The following is a 13,593-nucleotide window of genomic DNA, read 5'->3' as shown; positions in this document are numbered from 1 at the left end:
GAGTGGAAGGATCAACAAACGAACTTGACCGGATGTCATGTGACGTCCGCAACGACCAAACACAACGATCAACAACTGAGTAGAATCACCGTCTTGTAGTGAGTTGTTTGTCGGGGCGGTGGTTCGCGTCTTGACACTTCCAATTTTTTTTCCCCTAACATTCGCGTTTTTATTAGGTTCTGATACTTTATTATTAGTTTAATATAACTATATACTATAATATTTGATGTTATGCAAATATAAGTTCACCTTTTTTTGAGGGGTGACTTTGTTCGATTGGCTTAATCTACTAGGCAGCTTGTGCTACTTGTATAAAGATATTTTGATCCTTTTTCTTTTACGCTTCGTAATTCACATATTGCAAAGATTCTGCTACTGGGTAGGAACAGTGATCAAGTAAGACTCACCTTGGGGTTTTACTAAAATGTGAGAATGATGAAATAATAAACATTATTTATTATTCTTATGCGGAGAAGTATTCCAAATTTTTACCGCACTGTTGGTAATGGAACTTTTATAAGCCTGTGTCCTTATTGATTGGACATGGTACTTTCCTTTTCGTGGACGATGGAGGAAATGTGCGTTTTAATAGAGCTAACGTGGGAATTTTACGCGTGCCCGTTGAGTAAACAGTGTGATTTGCGAACTAGAAACATCCCTCAACTGCCGCTGGAGTGCGTTGTGATAGCGTATACCACGTTGGGGCCCACGTACCGTATGCACAAGCCGCATCGTTCCCGAGCGTTCAGCTGCACGTTGAACTTGGCACGCTCAACGCTAACGTTCGACAGCACGGTCCGTGTGCCGACGGCTTAAGGCGCCCATACAAGCTTTGCAGACTATATCCGGCCAACACTGTGTAACGGACGATCAGCAAGTTTTAATTCAAAGGCCATGCAGTCCACAATCAGTAAACCAATGAGGCAAAATAGCCGTGAGCGTTGAGGCAATCATCCCGGCAACACCTCACGCTGGAGATACCTGCTTGGTATGCTTGGCATGACCTTCTGCATGAAGAAGACCGTAACTGCCTGCTAGACACCCTCGTCTAACAGGAAACGCCCACCCTTCAAGAGCCTTTTTAAGGACCGAAGGCTTGATAATCGCATTGAGAGAGGTCGGGTACTCGAATGTCTCCTACTCAAGTTTGCGTAACTTCTGTGTTACGACGTTCGCGATATGGGAAGTGCGTTATCCTACAGCAGCAGCGTCCCTTATGCAGTTTTCTCGAACGTTTCGCCTCAATTGTGGACAGAGTTGCGCATTAATGTTCGCCAGTGATGGAGACAGCAGGTTTCTTGAATGGATGAGGCTACGCTCCCACATTGCCGGCGTCTTCTGTCGAATCTTGACCAGCAGATGCTAGTCTTCATTCTCCGCTGAAGGTTTACTGGAGTCTGTCCTCCAGCAGAGCACGTTCGTCCTCCTTCGACGCATTTGGTAATAACTTCCCCTTAGTTCACGTTTACGCACGAATGCCGCGCCGGCAGGAGTGGCCGTGCGGTTCTAGGCGCTACAGTCTGGAGCCGAGCGACCGGTCCGTTCGCAGGTTCGAAACCTGCCTCGGGCATGGATGTGTGTGATGTCCTTAGGTTAGTTAGGTTTAATTAGTTCTAAGTTCTAGGCGACTGATGACCTCAGAAGTTAAGTCGCATAGCGCTCAGAGCCAACGAATGCCGCACTGATCCCTTACCTACATGTAGGTGCTTATATACTCGCATCGGAGTTGCGCTACATTGCGTGTACGGTACAGCAACACCCTCAAACGGGAACTTTTCGATCTGCCATTGAGCTCTTAGAAATTCGACCTCTCTTACTTTATCGTCCTCTTCTGTGGCTGAGTCAGTCCGACATTCTTTTAAGCGAGCGTCATCCGGAACTCCACAATAACCCTCTTTTTAACTAAGCATCTTTCATTCTTTGGTCTTCAGCATTCCTCGGCAATAAGTTTTTTGAACAGTGCCAGATCACAGTCGCGTCAACTCCGGTTCTCTTTAAAATACACGAGTAACTTACATCATCGTGGCCATGGCTTACTCATTATTACTAAACTGTGATCTGAGCGTTTATCAGATGCTAGTTACGCCTTACAATCGAGTACGGACTATTTTATTTCGAAATCTGTATCTGACCAAGATGTAATCAGCTGCAACCTTCCTATATCTCCAGGACTCTTACAAGTATATCTCCTCTTCCTCCCCCTCCTCATTCGCCTGCAAGTATTGAACAGCTCAAATTTATTGCAGAACTCAGTTACTCTTCCTCCTTTCTCATCCCTAGTACCAAGCTCATATTCTCCCATATCTTTTTCTTCTTTTCCTTTCCCTACTACCGCCCGCGTTCCAATCTCCAACAATTACTAGATTACCATCTCCTTTTATACCTCTTGAATTACTCGTTTAATGTCGTCGTATTTTCCATCCTGTTTGTTCTGCTTCCGACGTCGGCATATATACCTGAACTACCGTTGTTGGCGTTCATTTGCTGTCGAATCGGACGAGAACAACCCAGTCACTAAACTGTTCACATTAAGTCGTTCTCAACCCTGCCGTCCTATTCATAACGAACCCTACTTCCGTTTTATCACTTTGTCCTGCTGCTGATATTACCCTGCGTAGATCTAACCAAAAGCCCTTAACTTCCTTCCATTACATTTCAGTGACCCACACTATGTCCAGATTGACCCTTTGCATTTCCCTTTCTTGCTTTCCTAGATTCGCTACCATACTCTGCCCTTCGATTCATTGAATGTCACCCTTTCATCGGTTTTTGAATCTTTCTTCCATGTCTGCTGATGGAGATCGGAATGTTGGACTAATCGGAATCTTTTGCCAATTGAGACATGATCACGAAAGTTTTCCAATTGCAGGACACATGTCCTGTAGACGCACATCGGGTGTCTGTGCTACAGTGATTTCTACTGTCTTTTGCATCCGCATGCCGTTGAACATTGCTGATTCCTCCGCCTTGTACTGGAAGTTTCCAACCTCAGTCAGTTCTGTTGGCTACTAACTAGCTGGATAGCTGGCGTTGCCCGGTTATTCATTCACTACGATTTTAAATCAGGTAGGAAAGGGAACTAAATCTATCTACTGTGCAAAAACATAGTTACTTTATTTGCATATTATTGTAAAGAATAAATATAGTAAGAAAATTATAAAGTAACATAAATTACAGATTCAACTTGGTACAGTACATATTGATTTGCTGTCATTCTTACAAGGGAACCTCCCCATCGCACCCCCCTCAGATTTAGTTATAAGTTGGCACAGTGGATAGACCTTAAAAAACTGAACACAGATCAATCGAGAAAACAGGAAGAAGTTGTGTGGAACTACGAAAAAAATAAGCAAAATATACAAACTGAATAGTCCATGGACAAGATAGGCAACATCAAGGCTAATGTGAGCTCAGGAGTGCCGTGGTCTCGTGGTTAGCGTGAGCAGCTGCGGCACGAGAGGTACTGGGTTCAAATCTTCCCTCGAGTTAAAGTTTACTTTTTTTATTTTCGCAAAGTTATGATTTGTCCGTTCGTTCATTGACGTCTCTGTTCACTGTAATTAGTTTAGTGTCTGGTTTTTGCGACCGCACCGACAAACCGTGCGATTAGTAGACGAAAGGACGTGCCTCTCCAATGGGAACCGAAAACATTTCATCGCAAGGTCATGGGTCAACCGATTCCTCCACAGGAAAACACGTCTGATGTATTCTATTCGACACTGGTGACGGCATGTGCGTCACGTGACAGGAATATGTTGTCGACCCACCTTACTTGTACACTTGGCAAATGGGTAAAAAGATTCTTCTACCTTTCCCGATTTAGGTTTTCTTGCGGACGTGATAATCAATCCCAAAAAAAGTGATCGCATCGTACGGACAGATAATGATTGTCTGAAAATAAAAAATTAAATTTTTCACTCGAGGGAAGACTTGAACCAAGGACTTCTCGTTCGGCAGCTGCTCACGCTAAACACGGGACCACCGCGTTCATAAGCGCAGGTTGGCCTTGGTATTGCCTGTCCAGTGCATGGACTACTCAGTTTCTATATTTTGCTTTTTTTTCATAGTTCCACACAACTTCTTCCTGTTTTCTCGATTGATTTGTATTTAGTTTTTCAAGGCCTGTCCACTGTGCCAACTTATAACTAAATCTGACGGGGGTGCGATGGGGAGATTCCCTTGTTAGCAGAGAGAAATATTCAGACTTCGAGTGTATCCGAAGGAAGTAGTGCAAAACCGTTGCTTTTCACAAGATACATACACATGTAAAAGATCTAAAGGACAACGTCGGATGTTCCGTGATGCCATCTGAAGATGATGGTTCTACGCAAACAGAAATCGCAACGGTAGAAAACCGCAGCGAAGTGAAGGAGATACACCCAAAAATCGACACTTGGTGCAGGGACTGGCAGTTACCCTTCAGCATAAGCAGATATAATGTACTGCGCAACAACAGCTGCAAGCAGACACAACCATTCAGTTTATGGGAGCATGCTTGTGGAGCAATCTGAAATGACACGATCACAAAATCGATCCAGGTATGGGAGATGCCAGACTGATAATGTTTGCATGAACCCTCAGGCGTTTTAATCCACCCATGAAATAGCTTACGAAACCATCTTTCCAGCGATACCTGAATATCGCTCGTCAGTATGGATTCCATACCAGAAGGGAATGGCAGCGGAAATAAACAGCAGCGTGTTTTCTTACAGAATCGTTTAGTAAGCACGAAAGTGTCATGGAGATGGTCATACAGTTCCAGTTGTTGGCGCTACAAGAGACATCAACAATAACAGTGTGGTTTACTACTCAAATCCCGGGAGTAAGCGCTCCTAGAAGAGTCAAGCAATATATTGCCTCTTCCTATATACGTCTCACGTAAAGGTAAAATCAGAGATATTTGAGCTGGCACGGAGGGCACTAACAATCTTTCTTTCAGTGGACAGTTCGCGACTGAAACAAGAAAGCGGAAACTGGGAGTGCTACACAAAGTACATCCCACCCCACACACTAAGATTGTTTGCGGAGTTCCTATGTGCATGTAAATGTAATGTCTGGAAAATTATACAATTGGTAATGGACACTCCCTAGCATTCTGTGGGAGTGGGGCGGGAATGTGAAGGAAGCTGAATATAAAAATAGTCGAAAACTCACTACATTACCGTAAAATTCACAATTTTCATCATTTTTCGGTGACAATCACGAAGACGTTTAACTCGTAGGGGATGGAATGACAGTATAAAGGGCGTAAGTCTGTAACCGTTGGGGTCCTGTGCTCAAAGGTTTGGATCAGCTGGCATCACAACTTTCATCAGTTGGCCCTGGAATACCGGATATTATAGACACGACATTAATATTCGTCGTTTTGGAATTTTTACATCAGAACCTTCCCACCTCCATCCCGCTACAGCCCCGAGCGCGGAATGTCATTCCAGTTATCAGCAATCACCTTAACGACTCCAGAATTCATGAGGATTGATTCCGTGCAAATAATTCCATCCGAATAATTATGCTCCACGACCGTGATGTAATCGAGGACAGGAAGGTGGTCAGCATTGGTCGTAGTATCAGCTGTGTTTCATTACAGATCTAGATTTCAGCTAACAAAGCAGCTATCATCAGTGCTTTATACGAACTACCATTGTCACCCCCACCATAAATTGTTGTTCCACCATGTTGTATGATGGTTGTTTCAACACATTGGCATCTAGTTTCCTATACAATAAAAAATATTTGATTAACATTGGTTTTTCATCTGTTAATTTTGTAGCCTCTAGCTGAAATTCTCCATTATTTTTCGTCGTGTACGCAAACGCATTTTCACTCCAACAAAAATAAACAGAAGTAGCACACGAAATATATGGAACCGAAGACTATAAGTTTTCCAGTCTAGCACCATATAGGAAGGACATGTCACTACTATGAAACTCGATAAACTTTCGATGGACGATTAATTCATTCCGTCCACTTACCGTGGAGGATATCTGCTGCAGAAAGCCCACTGAGATAGCTGGCACCTTGAACTATGTCGTATTTAGGTCCGTTAAGTACTGCCCAAGGACAATATCTGCCAAAGAAAGACACATCAGCGTGAACTGATCAAGGATGAGAAACCATGCACGGTAAACTTCATTACCATTCACTCCGTTCTCTTCTTCCAGTATTTACAACAGTATGCTCTTAATGAACGCCCACCAGTGTAAACAGCTGCGAGCAGAGACATCTGCCACCTTAAATTGTGTTAGCAGTCAATCAGTTGGTTGAACCCCGTGCTTCCCGAGGACGACATCTCCTGAATGAACCACTAGGGTGAACAGAGAGAGTGACACGGCTGGAACTGCATATCAACTCAGTCATTCTTCGCTTTCAGTGCCCAAGTGTTGTGACAGGTTGTCACAAATGAACTGACTTCTCAGCAGGTGATAAATGATATGATTACTGCACACGCAAAATGTAAGAATTGCAATGTATTTACAGTCAACAGTTATCTTTTGTTATACAACTTCTTTGTTGTGACAGTGGGTCAAAGCACTTCTGGCGAAAAAGACTGTCCTAGGGAATACACGTCGAAACACAGTTCAATAGACACTCTATCTCGTAGCACTGTTCAAAGATAAAAGTTCACTGACATATGCAAGGACTTGGAGATCAACCTGAAGAGTCTAACTGATTGTCTGTAACTCTGTTGTCGCCGCACACGGTACTCTTCTCGCTGTTGGATGTGGACTATGCCGTGACTAGATGTTACGTAGCCTGGGGCAGAACCGACATCTCGTGTCTGTGTGTCTCGGACAAATTCTCGACAGGCCGCCAACGGAGACGCGGACAACTTCTGTGGGCGTGTGTTACTATTTCCGTCGCATTGGTGTGGGCAGCGATTCTCCGAGAGCAAGGACCATCTTCACGGTGTCGACAGTACTCGCCAGTGCTACGTCTATTCACTACACAACACAAAGGACGATATCTCCTGAACGAAATGTGTACCGCTTTAGGGTGTGATCCCTGGCACATTACACTAAATCATCATTCAGTCAATTCCCGAAAGAAGCCCCATCCGAGAGAGATACCTGCCACTTAAAGCTACGTCACCACCCAGTCCTTTCTCCGATTCCAGTGCTTTCCAAGGATGATACTATAAGACCCCCATGCTTCCCGGGATTTGCGAAATTACAAGTTGACAATGACCGTGAATTATGAATTTTGACCCGCGTCGGGATAAGGCACTCGAATCCGAAGTAAATAATGATTATTCCGCGGGAAACAGGAGACGTTATAACTTGATCGTTATTCAATGAGTAATTTCATTCAATAACGATCGGTAAATGAAATAATGGAAATAATTTGGAAATAAATTTTGCCAGTGGAAATTTTGCCGAAAGAAATGATTAAGTTGTAAAAGCAATTAAAAAATCGGTCGCCAGCTCAACAGATGAGAGACAGTACTGTTAAATACGTGAATGATTGTGTCAAAAATAAAGTTTACCTGTTTGTAGCGTAGCAGGTGGAGCGGGAACTTTTACGTAAGTACTGTGTCAGGCTCAGTAGTCATATAAATCAATGTCGTAACAATCTAACTACACTTATTTTGTTCATAATTTGTCAGCTAAGTGCAATGCTGACAACACAGATAATTATCTATCGAGATTTTGAATAATGGACTGTCATTCTGTCTTTAAAATTAGGTACTTTGCACAGTTTAATCTACTGACAATGAAAAATATTGCCAATAATTGATTAACTATGTTTTGAATGATAATAAGTCATTAATTGGGGGATTGTCAGGTGGAATAAGCTTTATAGTTTCATGAAATATCCTTCAATTAACTTCAGCTGAATATGCATTGAAATAAATCTTAATAATCAAATTTATTACTTCAGTCTATTATCAAGTTACTACGGTTGGCGTAAGCTTATTAAGTGCAACAATTAACTGCGATAACCAGTCTGAAATTTACTCTTCACCGTCTATGCAAATAATTTGATAATTAACATATTTTCTCTTGATAATGGCGTGACACACTCGGTTCAATAGGGTAAGGATTGGAAGGAACCTACTTGGTGTTATTGTCGGGTGGAATGTAACTGCGACACTTCGATTATAGTGCTTGTTATTCATTGTTCAAGTTCAGAGAAAAGCACTGTCACTGGCAAGCCTTCTACAATTTTATCCTACGAAAATTACGTAGATCTTACTTCCCTCGTTGTCGGTGGATCGACGGAAGTCCACGGCAGTGACACAATGTGGCATCGAGCTTTTACTGTTGCGACTTGGGCCCACAGTGAGCTTCACATTTAAGTCCTCGTTTCTTCAGCACTATGCCCATTAACTCATAGTAACTTGCCCGGCCATGCTTCCAGGTATGCCGACCATTACTTTCCCGTCGTACTTAGATCCACACACTAGCCGTTAGATATAACACAGCTAGGACTAGCAGCACTCGACTGTACGTCTTACTCTGAGCACGGCGTTACTGCTACTACTACCCGCTGGCGCGCTCCCGCGCCCAGAGGCATGATAAAACAATCTCTCTGATTTCAACGTTAACTAAATATGCCCTGACTTGCCAGTGTTAAATATTACATAATTTAAACATAGTATTTACAATACAGGGTTATTACAAATGATTGAAGCGATTTCACAGCTCTACAATAACTTTATTATTTGAGATATTTTCACAATGCTTTGCACTCACATACAAAAACTCAAAAAGTTTTTTTAGGCATTCACAAATGTTCGATATGTGCCTCTTTAGTGATTCGGCAGACATCAAGCCGATAATCAAGTTCCTCCCACACTCGGCGCAGCATGTCCCCATCAATGAGTTCGAAAGCATCGTTGATGCGAGCTCGCAGTTCTGGCACGTTTCTTGGTAGAGGAGGTTTAAACACTGAATCTTTCACATAACCCCACAGAAAGAAATCGCATGGGGTTAAGTCGGGAGAGCATGGAGGCCACGACATGAATTGCTGATCATGATCTCCAACACGACCGATCCATCGGTTTTCCAATCTCCTGTTTAAGAAATGCCGAACATCATGATGGAAGTGCGGTGGAGCACCATCCTGTTGAAAGATGAAAATAGCTCCCTGCTTGCTTTATTCGTCGACTTCCGCGGGCTACGCGTGAAACTTGCCCGCACGCGTTCAACCGTTTCTTCGCTCACTGCAGGCCGACCCGTTGATTTCCCTTTACAGAGGCATCCAGAAGCTTTAAACTGCGCATACCATCGCCGAATGGAGTTAGCAGTTGGTGGATCTTTGTTGAACTTCGTCCTGAAGTGTCGTTGCACTGTTATGACTGACTGATGTGAGTGCATTTCAAGCACGACATACGCTTTCTCGGCTCCTGTCGCCATTTTGTCTCACTGCGCTCTCGAGCGCTCTGGCGGCAGAAACCTGAAGTGCGGCTTCAGCCGAACAAAACTTTATGAGTTTTTCTACGTATCTGTAGTGTGTCGTGACCATATGTCAATGAATGGAGCAACAGTGAATTTATGAAATCGCTTCAATCATTTGTAATAGCCCTGTACATTTTTACACTAGACAATACATCGTATACAAACAGTTTCATGTGTTAAGTAAGCGAAAAAATTCATAGCAAGGACTGAGTTGTAGCGTCACAATACCTCCTCAATAAAAGTCCACCGCGGTGACCAGTTTTAGGTTCAGAGACTGTAGGGTCAGAGACCTTGCATCTTTCAATTCGTTCTGCGGTGCCGATCTACGACACCGCTATGCCCTTGTCAGTTTAGACATAAGCCACCAGTAGTCGATTGCGAGAGAGTGTAACCAGTCGTCCGCCCGCGTGTGTGTTGCAGTGCTGGAGACCCCGGGCCGGCGGCTGGAGGCTCCAGAGGCGGTGTGCGCGCAGCAGGAGGCGCAGCAGCGCGCGCTGGGCCGCTACACCGCCCTCGCCAGGCCTCAGCAGCCCTTCCGGCTGGGGAAGCTACTGCTGCTGCTACCCGCCGTCCGCCAGGTGGCGCCCGACACCATCGAGGAGCTTTTCTTCCGCTCCACCATCGGCAACATCCCCATCCACCGCATCATCTGCGACATGTACCGCACCGGCGCCGGCGCCGACCCCGCCGTCCCACACACTCTGCCCGCAGCCTCTCCGGAGCTCTGACGTCAGCCGCCGCAGTGGGGAAGCCCGTACCACCTGCAGCGACGCCACTACGGCGCTAGAGGCTAGCATCTCGCCTCCGTCCCAAGACTGTAAATGTATCGGTCGTGCGGACCACAACGATACTACAAGACCTGCTTCGTTGCTAAACAGTTGACCCAGGTGCACGTTACGACCGCTACTCGGTATCACGTGTGTGGAAACTTTCCTCATGCGGCCATCAAACTACTGATGTTACGCGGATATGCACTGCAATCGAAGCTCCAAGAAAGTATAACCGAACAATATATTTCTCAAGATAGTTCCTTCCAAGAACGGCTTAATGAAAAAATTTTGTCTTTACATCTTACACTACTACAAAGAAAAACTCATACCGTCCGATTAACGCTCTCCTTTAGAGTGAGGCGCGTAAATTGATCGCATCAAGTAAATTTTGACTCGTTAAATTTGACGACGACATGTCATTTGGACAGGTCGGATATTGTGTAACATTTCAACTTGCCGCAAAGCCGATGTCATGGTTGTGTGAAATACATGAATTGTAATTTACAATCAAATGGCGACAAATTTCTTTCAGAGAATGCTCTTTAAAGATTGCGATTTCTCTCCGCCCAGAGCGGTGTAAAACCAGTCCGCTTGTTATGTCCTGCATGTTTCGTCCGTTGTGCATCATCTGGCTTCCAAGGTGGTGGAAATCCTTAACTTTGTCTGGTTTGTGGTCCCCAGTTTTGATGTTAGGTTGGTCGTTAATCTCATTTTCAGTACTCGCCACAGCTTTCGTCTTTCTTCGATTTACTTTCAATCTTTATTCTGTACTCGTAAAACTGTTCGTTCCAGTCATCACGCCCTGTAATTATTCTTCACTTTCACTGATGATAGCTATGTCATTAACGAATGTTATCATTGATATCCTTTCAGCTTGAATTTAAGTCCCACACTGGAAGATAATTTTCTTTGTGTCATTGTTTCTTCGATGTATCGAACAATAGGAGTGAAAGACACTACTCCTGTCTTACATCCTTTTTAATGTGACTACTTCGCTCTTGGTCTTCCTTTTTTATAACTCTCTCTTGGTTCTTGCAGCCTTACGCTGTAAAATTGTAGTCAGTTCCTAAAATGGCCTTCAGACTCAAAACCAAACGCCGAAGAAAAAGAAAAATACCCGTTCAACCTCCCAGATTTAATTTCCTTTTAATTTTCCTAAATCGCTTCAGACGAACTCTAGAGTGGTTCCTTTGAAAGATCACGGTCGGTTTCTACGTTTGTATCTATATGACTACTTTGCATTTCCCACTTTAGTGCCTGGCACAGGATTCACCGAAACATATACTTCTGAAAGAACAGACACCATATCCATATAAGTATATAGTTCTGGCAATACTGGCCATGACCTTCTTCTTCTGTGCGGATGCACACATATTCCCCGAACTCTTACAGGACTTGGAAGAATGTCTTCCACGAGTAATGAGTGTGTTGGGGTGGGACACTACGAATGTAGTGTGTGGACATACAAGGTGAGAATGTGGGTCTCACTGGAGGCGTGCGCAAGATAGTCCCTGCAGTAGCACTATCCTCTGTGCCATCGGTGGCTCAGATGGATAGAGCGTCTGCCATGCAAGTACGAGATCCAGGGTTCGAGTCCTGGTCGGGGCACACATTTTCACCTGTCTCCGTTGATATACATCAACGCCCGTCAACAGCTGCAGGTTTTAACATAATTCTAATTTCACCGAAACATGTCTCATTCTATTTCTCTGCCGCTCCACTCTCAAACACCATGTGGAGAAATCGAACACTTCAGTATTTGTGTGCGAGCTCTGATTACTCTTACTACGACGATGATTTCTCACCGTTTATGTGGGAATCAACAAAATATTTTGGCATCCGAAGGAGAAAATTCGAGATTGAAATTTCGTGAAAAAATTTCATTGCAACGAAAAACGCCTTTGTTTTAACTATTGGCCGTCCATATCAATGACATTTTCTACATCTACATCTACATCCACATGTATATAGATATTCCGGAAGCCACCGTCCGATGCGTGACGGAGGATACATTTTACCACTACTTGTCATTTCCCTTCCTGTTTCACTCGAAAATAGAGCGGGGGAAAAACAACTGTCTGTACGCCTCCGTATGAATCCTAATTTCTCATATCTTATCTTCGTGTGTTGGCGGCAGTCAGTTTCATAAGCCGGTTCTGCAAATTTTCTCAATAGCGTTTCCCGAAAAGAACATCGCCTTCCTTCCTGGGATTCCCATTTTAGTTCCCGAGGCATCTCCGTAACATTTGTGTGTAGTTCGAACCCACTGGTAACAACTCTAGCAGCCCGCCTCTGAATTGCTTCGAGGTCTCTCTTCAATCCGACCTGGTACGGATCCCGAACACTCAACTAGAACTCACGAATAGGTCGCACCAGCGTCCTATTTGCAGTTTCCTTTACAGATGGACTACACTTTCTTTAAATTCTGCCAATAAACCGAAGTTGACCGTTTTTTTCCCTGTCAAAGTTTTCACATGCTCGTTCCACTTCTTATCGCTTTGCAACGTTACGGCCAGATATTTAACCGACTTGACTGTGTCAAGCAGGATACTGGTAATACCTTATCCGAACGTTACAGGTTTTTTCTTCCTACTCATCCGCATTAACTTATATTTTTCCGCATTTAGAGCTAGCTGCCATTCACCACAGCAACCGGATATTTTTTCTAAGTCGTCTTGTTATAATGTGTGTGAAATCTTATGGGACTTAAGTGCTAAAGTCATCAGCCCCTAAGCTTACAGACTACTTAACCTAAAATATCCGAACGACAAACACACAAACCCATGCCCGAGGGAGGAGTTGAACCTCCACCGGGACCAGCCGGGTCGTCTTGTATCTTCGTACAGTCACTCAACTTTGACACCTTACCCTACACCACAGCATCATCAGCAAATGACCGCAGATTGCTGCCAACCCTGTCCGATAATTATTCCATATGCTCGTACCGTCGTTAACAGCCTGTAATGGGGCATCGTGTCAAATCTTTTCCGAAATCTAGAAATATGAAATCTACCTGTTGCCATTCATCCATAGTTTTAGTGTATCACGTGAGAAAAGGACAAGCTGAGTTGTGCACGAGCGATGTTTTTTAAAACCATGCTGATTCGTGGACATAAACTTCTTAGTCTCGAAAGAGTTTATTATATTCAAAATGAGAATATGCTCAAAGATTCTGCAGCAAACAGAAGTTAGGGATATTGGTCTGTAATTTTGCGAGTCCGTTCTTTTACCTTTGTTCTGTACTGGAGTCACCTGCGCTTCTTTTCCCATGGCTTGGGACTTTATGTTGGGGGAGAGATTCACAATAAATGCAAGCTAGGTAAGGGGTCAGTGCCGTAGAATACTCTTTGTAAAATCGAACTGGGACCTGGTGATTTATTTGTTTTCAAATCTTTTCTTCCCTATATCGAGATAACAAAAAACGC

The 13,593-nt window shown here is 43.9% G+C and overlaps 1 protein-coding gene across 1 annotated transcript in view; it reads left to right on the top strand.

Annotated features, from left to right (window-relative positions):
* Positions 1–10,126, top strand: part of LOC124776008 (nuclear receptor subfamily 2 group E member 1) — a 49,983-nt gene extending 39,857 nt beyond the window's left edge. Inside the window, exon 8 of the mRNA XM_047250849.1 lies at positions 9,819–10,126. Coding sequence (XP_047106805.1) covers positions 9,819–10,126 — 308 coding nt within the window. The remainder of the gene's footprint in view (positions 1–9,818) is intronic.
* The last annotated feature ends 3,467 nt before the right edge of the window (positions 10,127–13,593 follow it).

This window comes from Schistocerca piceifrons, chromosome 2 (genome assembly GCF_021461385.2).
Source record: "Schistocerca piceifrons isolate TAMUIC-IGC-003096 chromosome 2, iqSchPice1.1, whole genome shotgun sequence".
Taxonomy (NCBI): Eukaryota; Metazoa; Arthropoda; class Insecta; order Orthoptera; family Acrididae; genus Schistocerca; species Schistocerca piceifrons.
The sequence above is the reverse complement of the archived record's forward strand: the minus strand, read 5'-3'. Positions and strand labels throughout refer to the sequence as shown.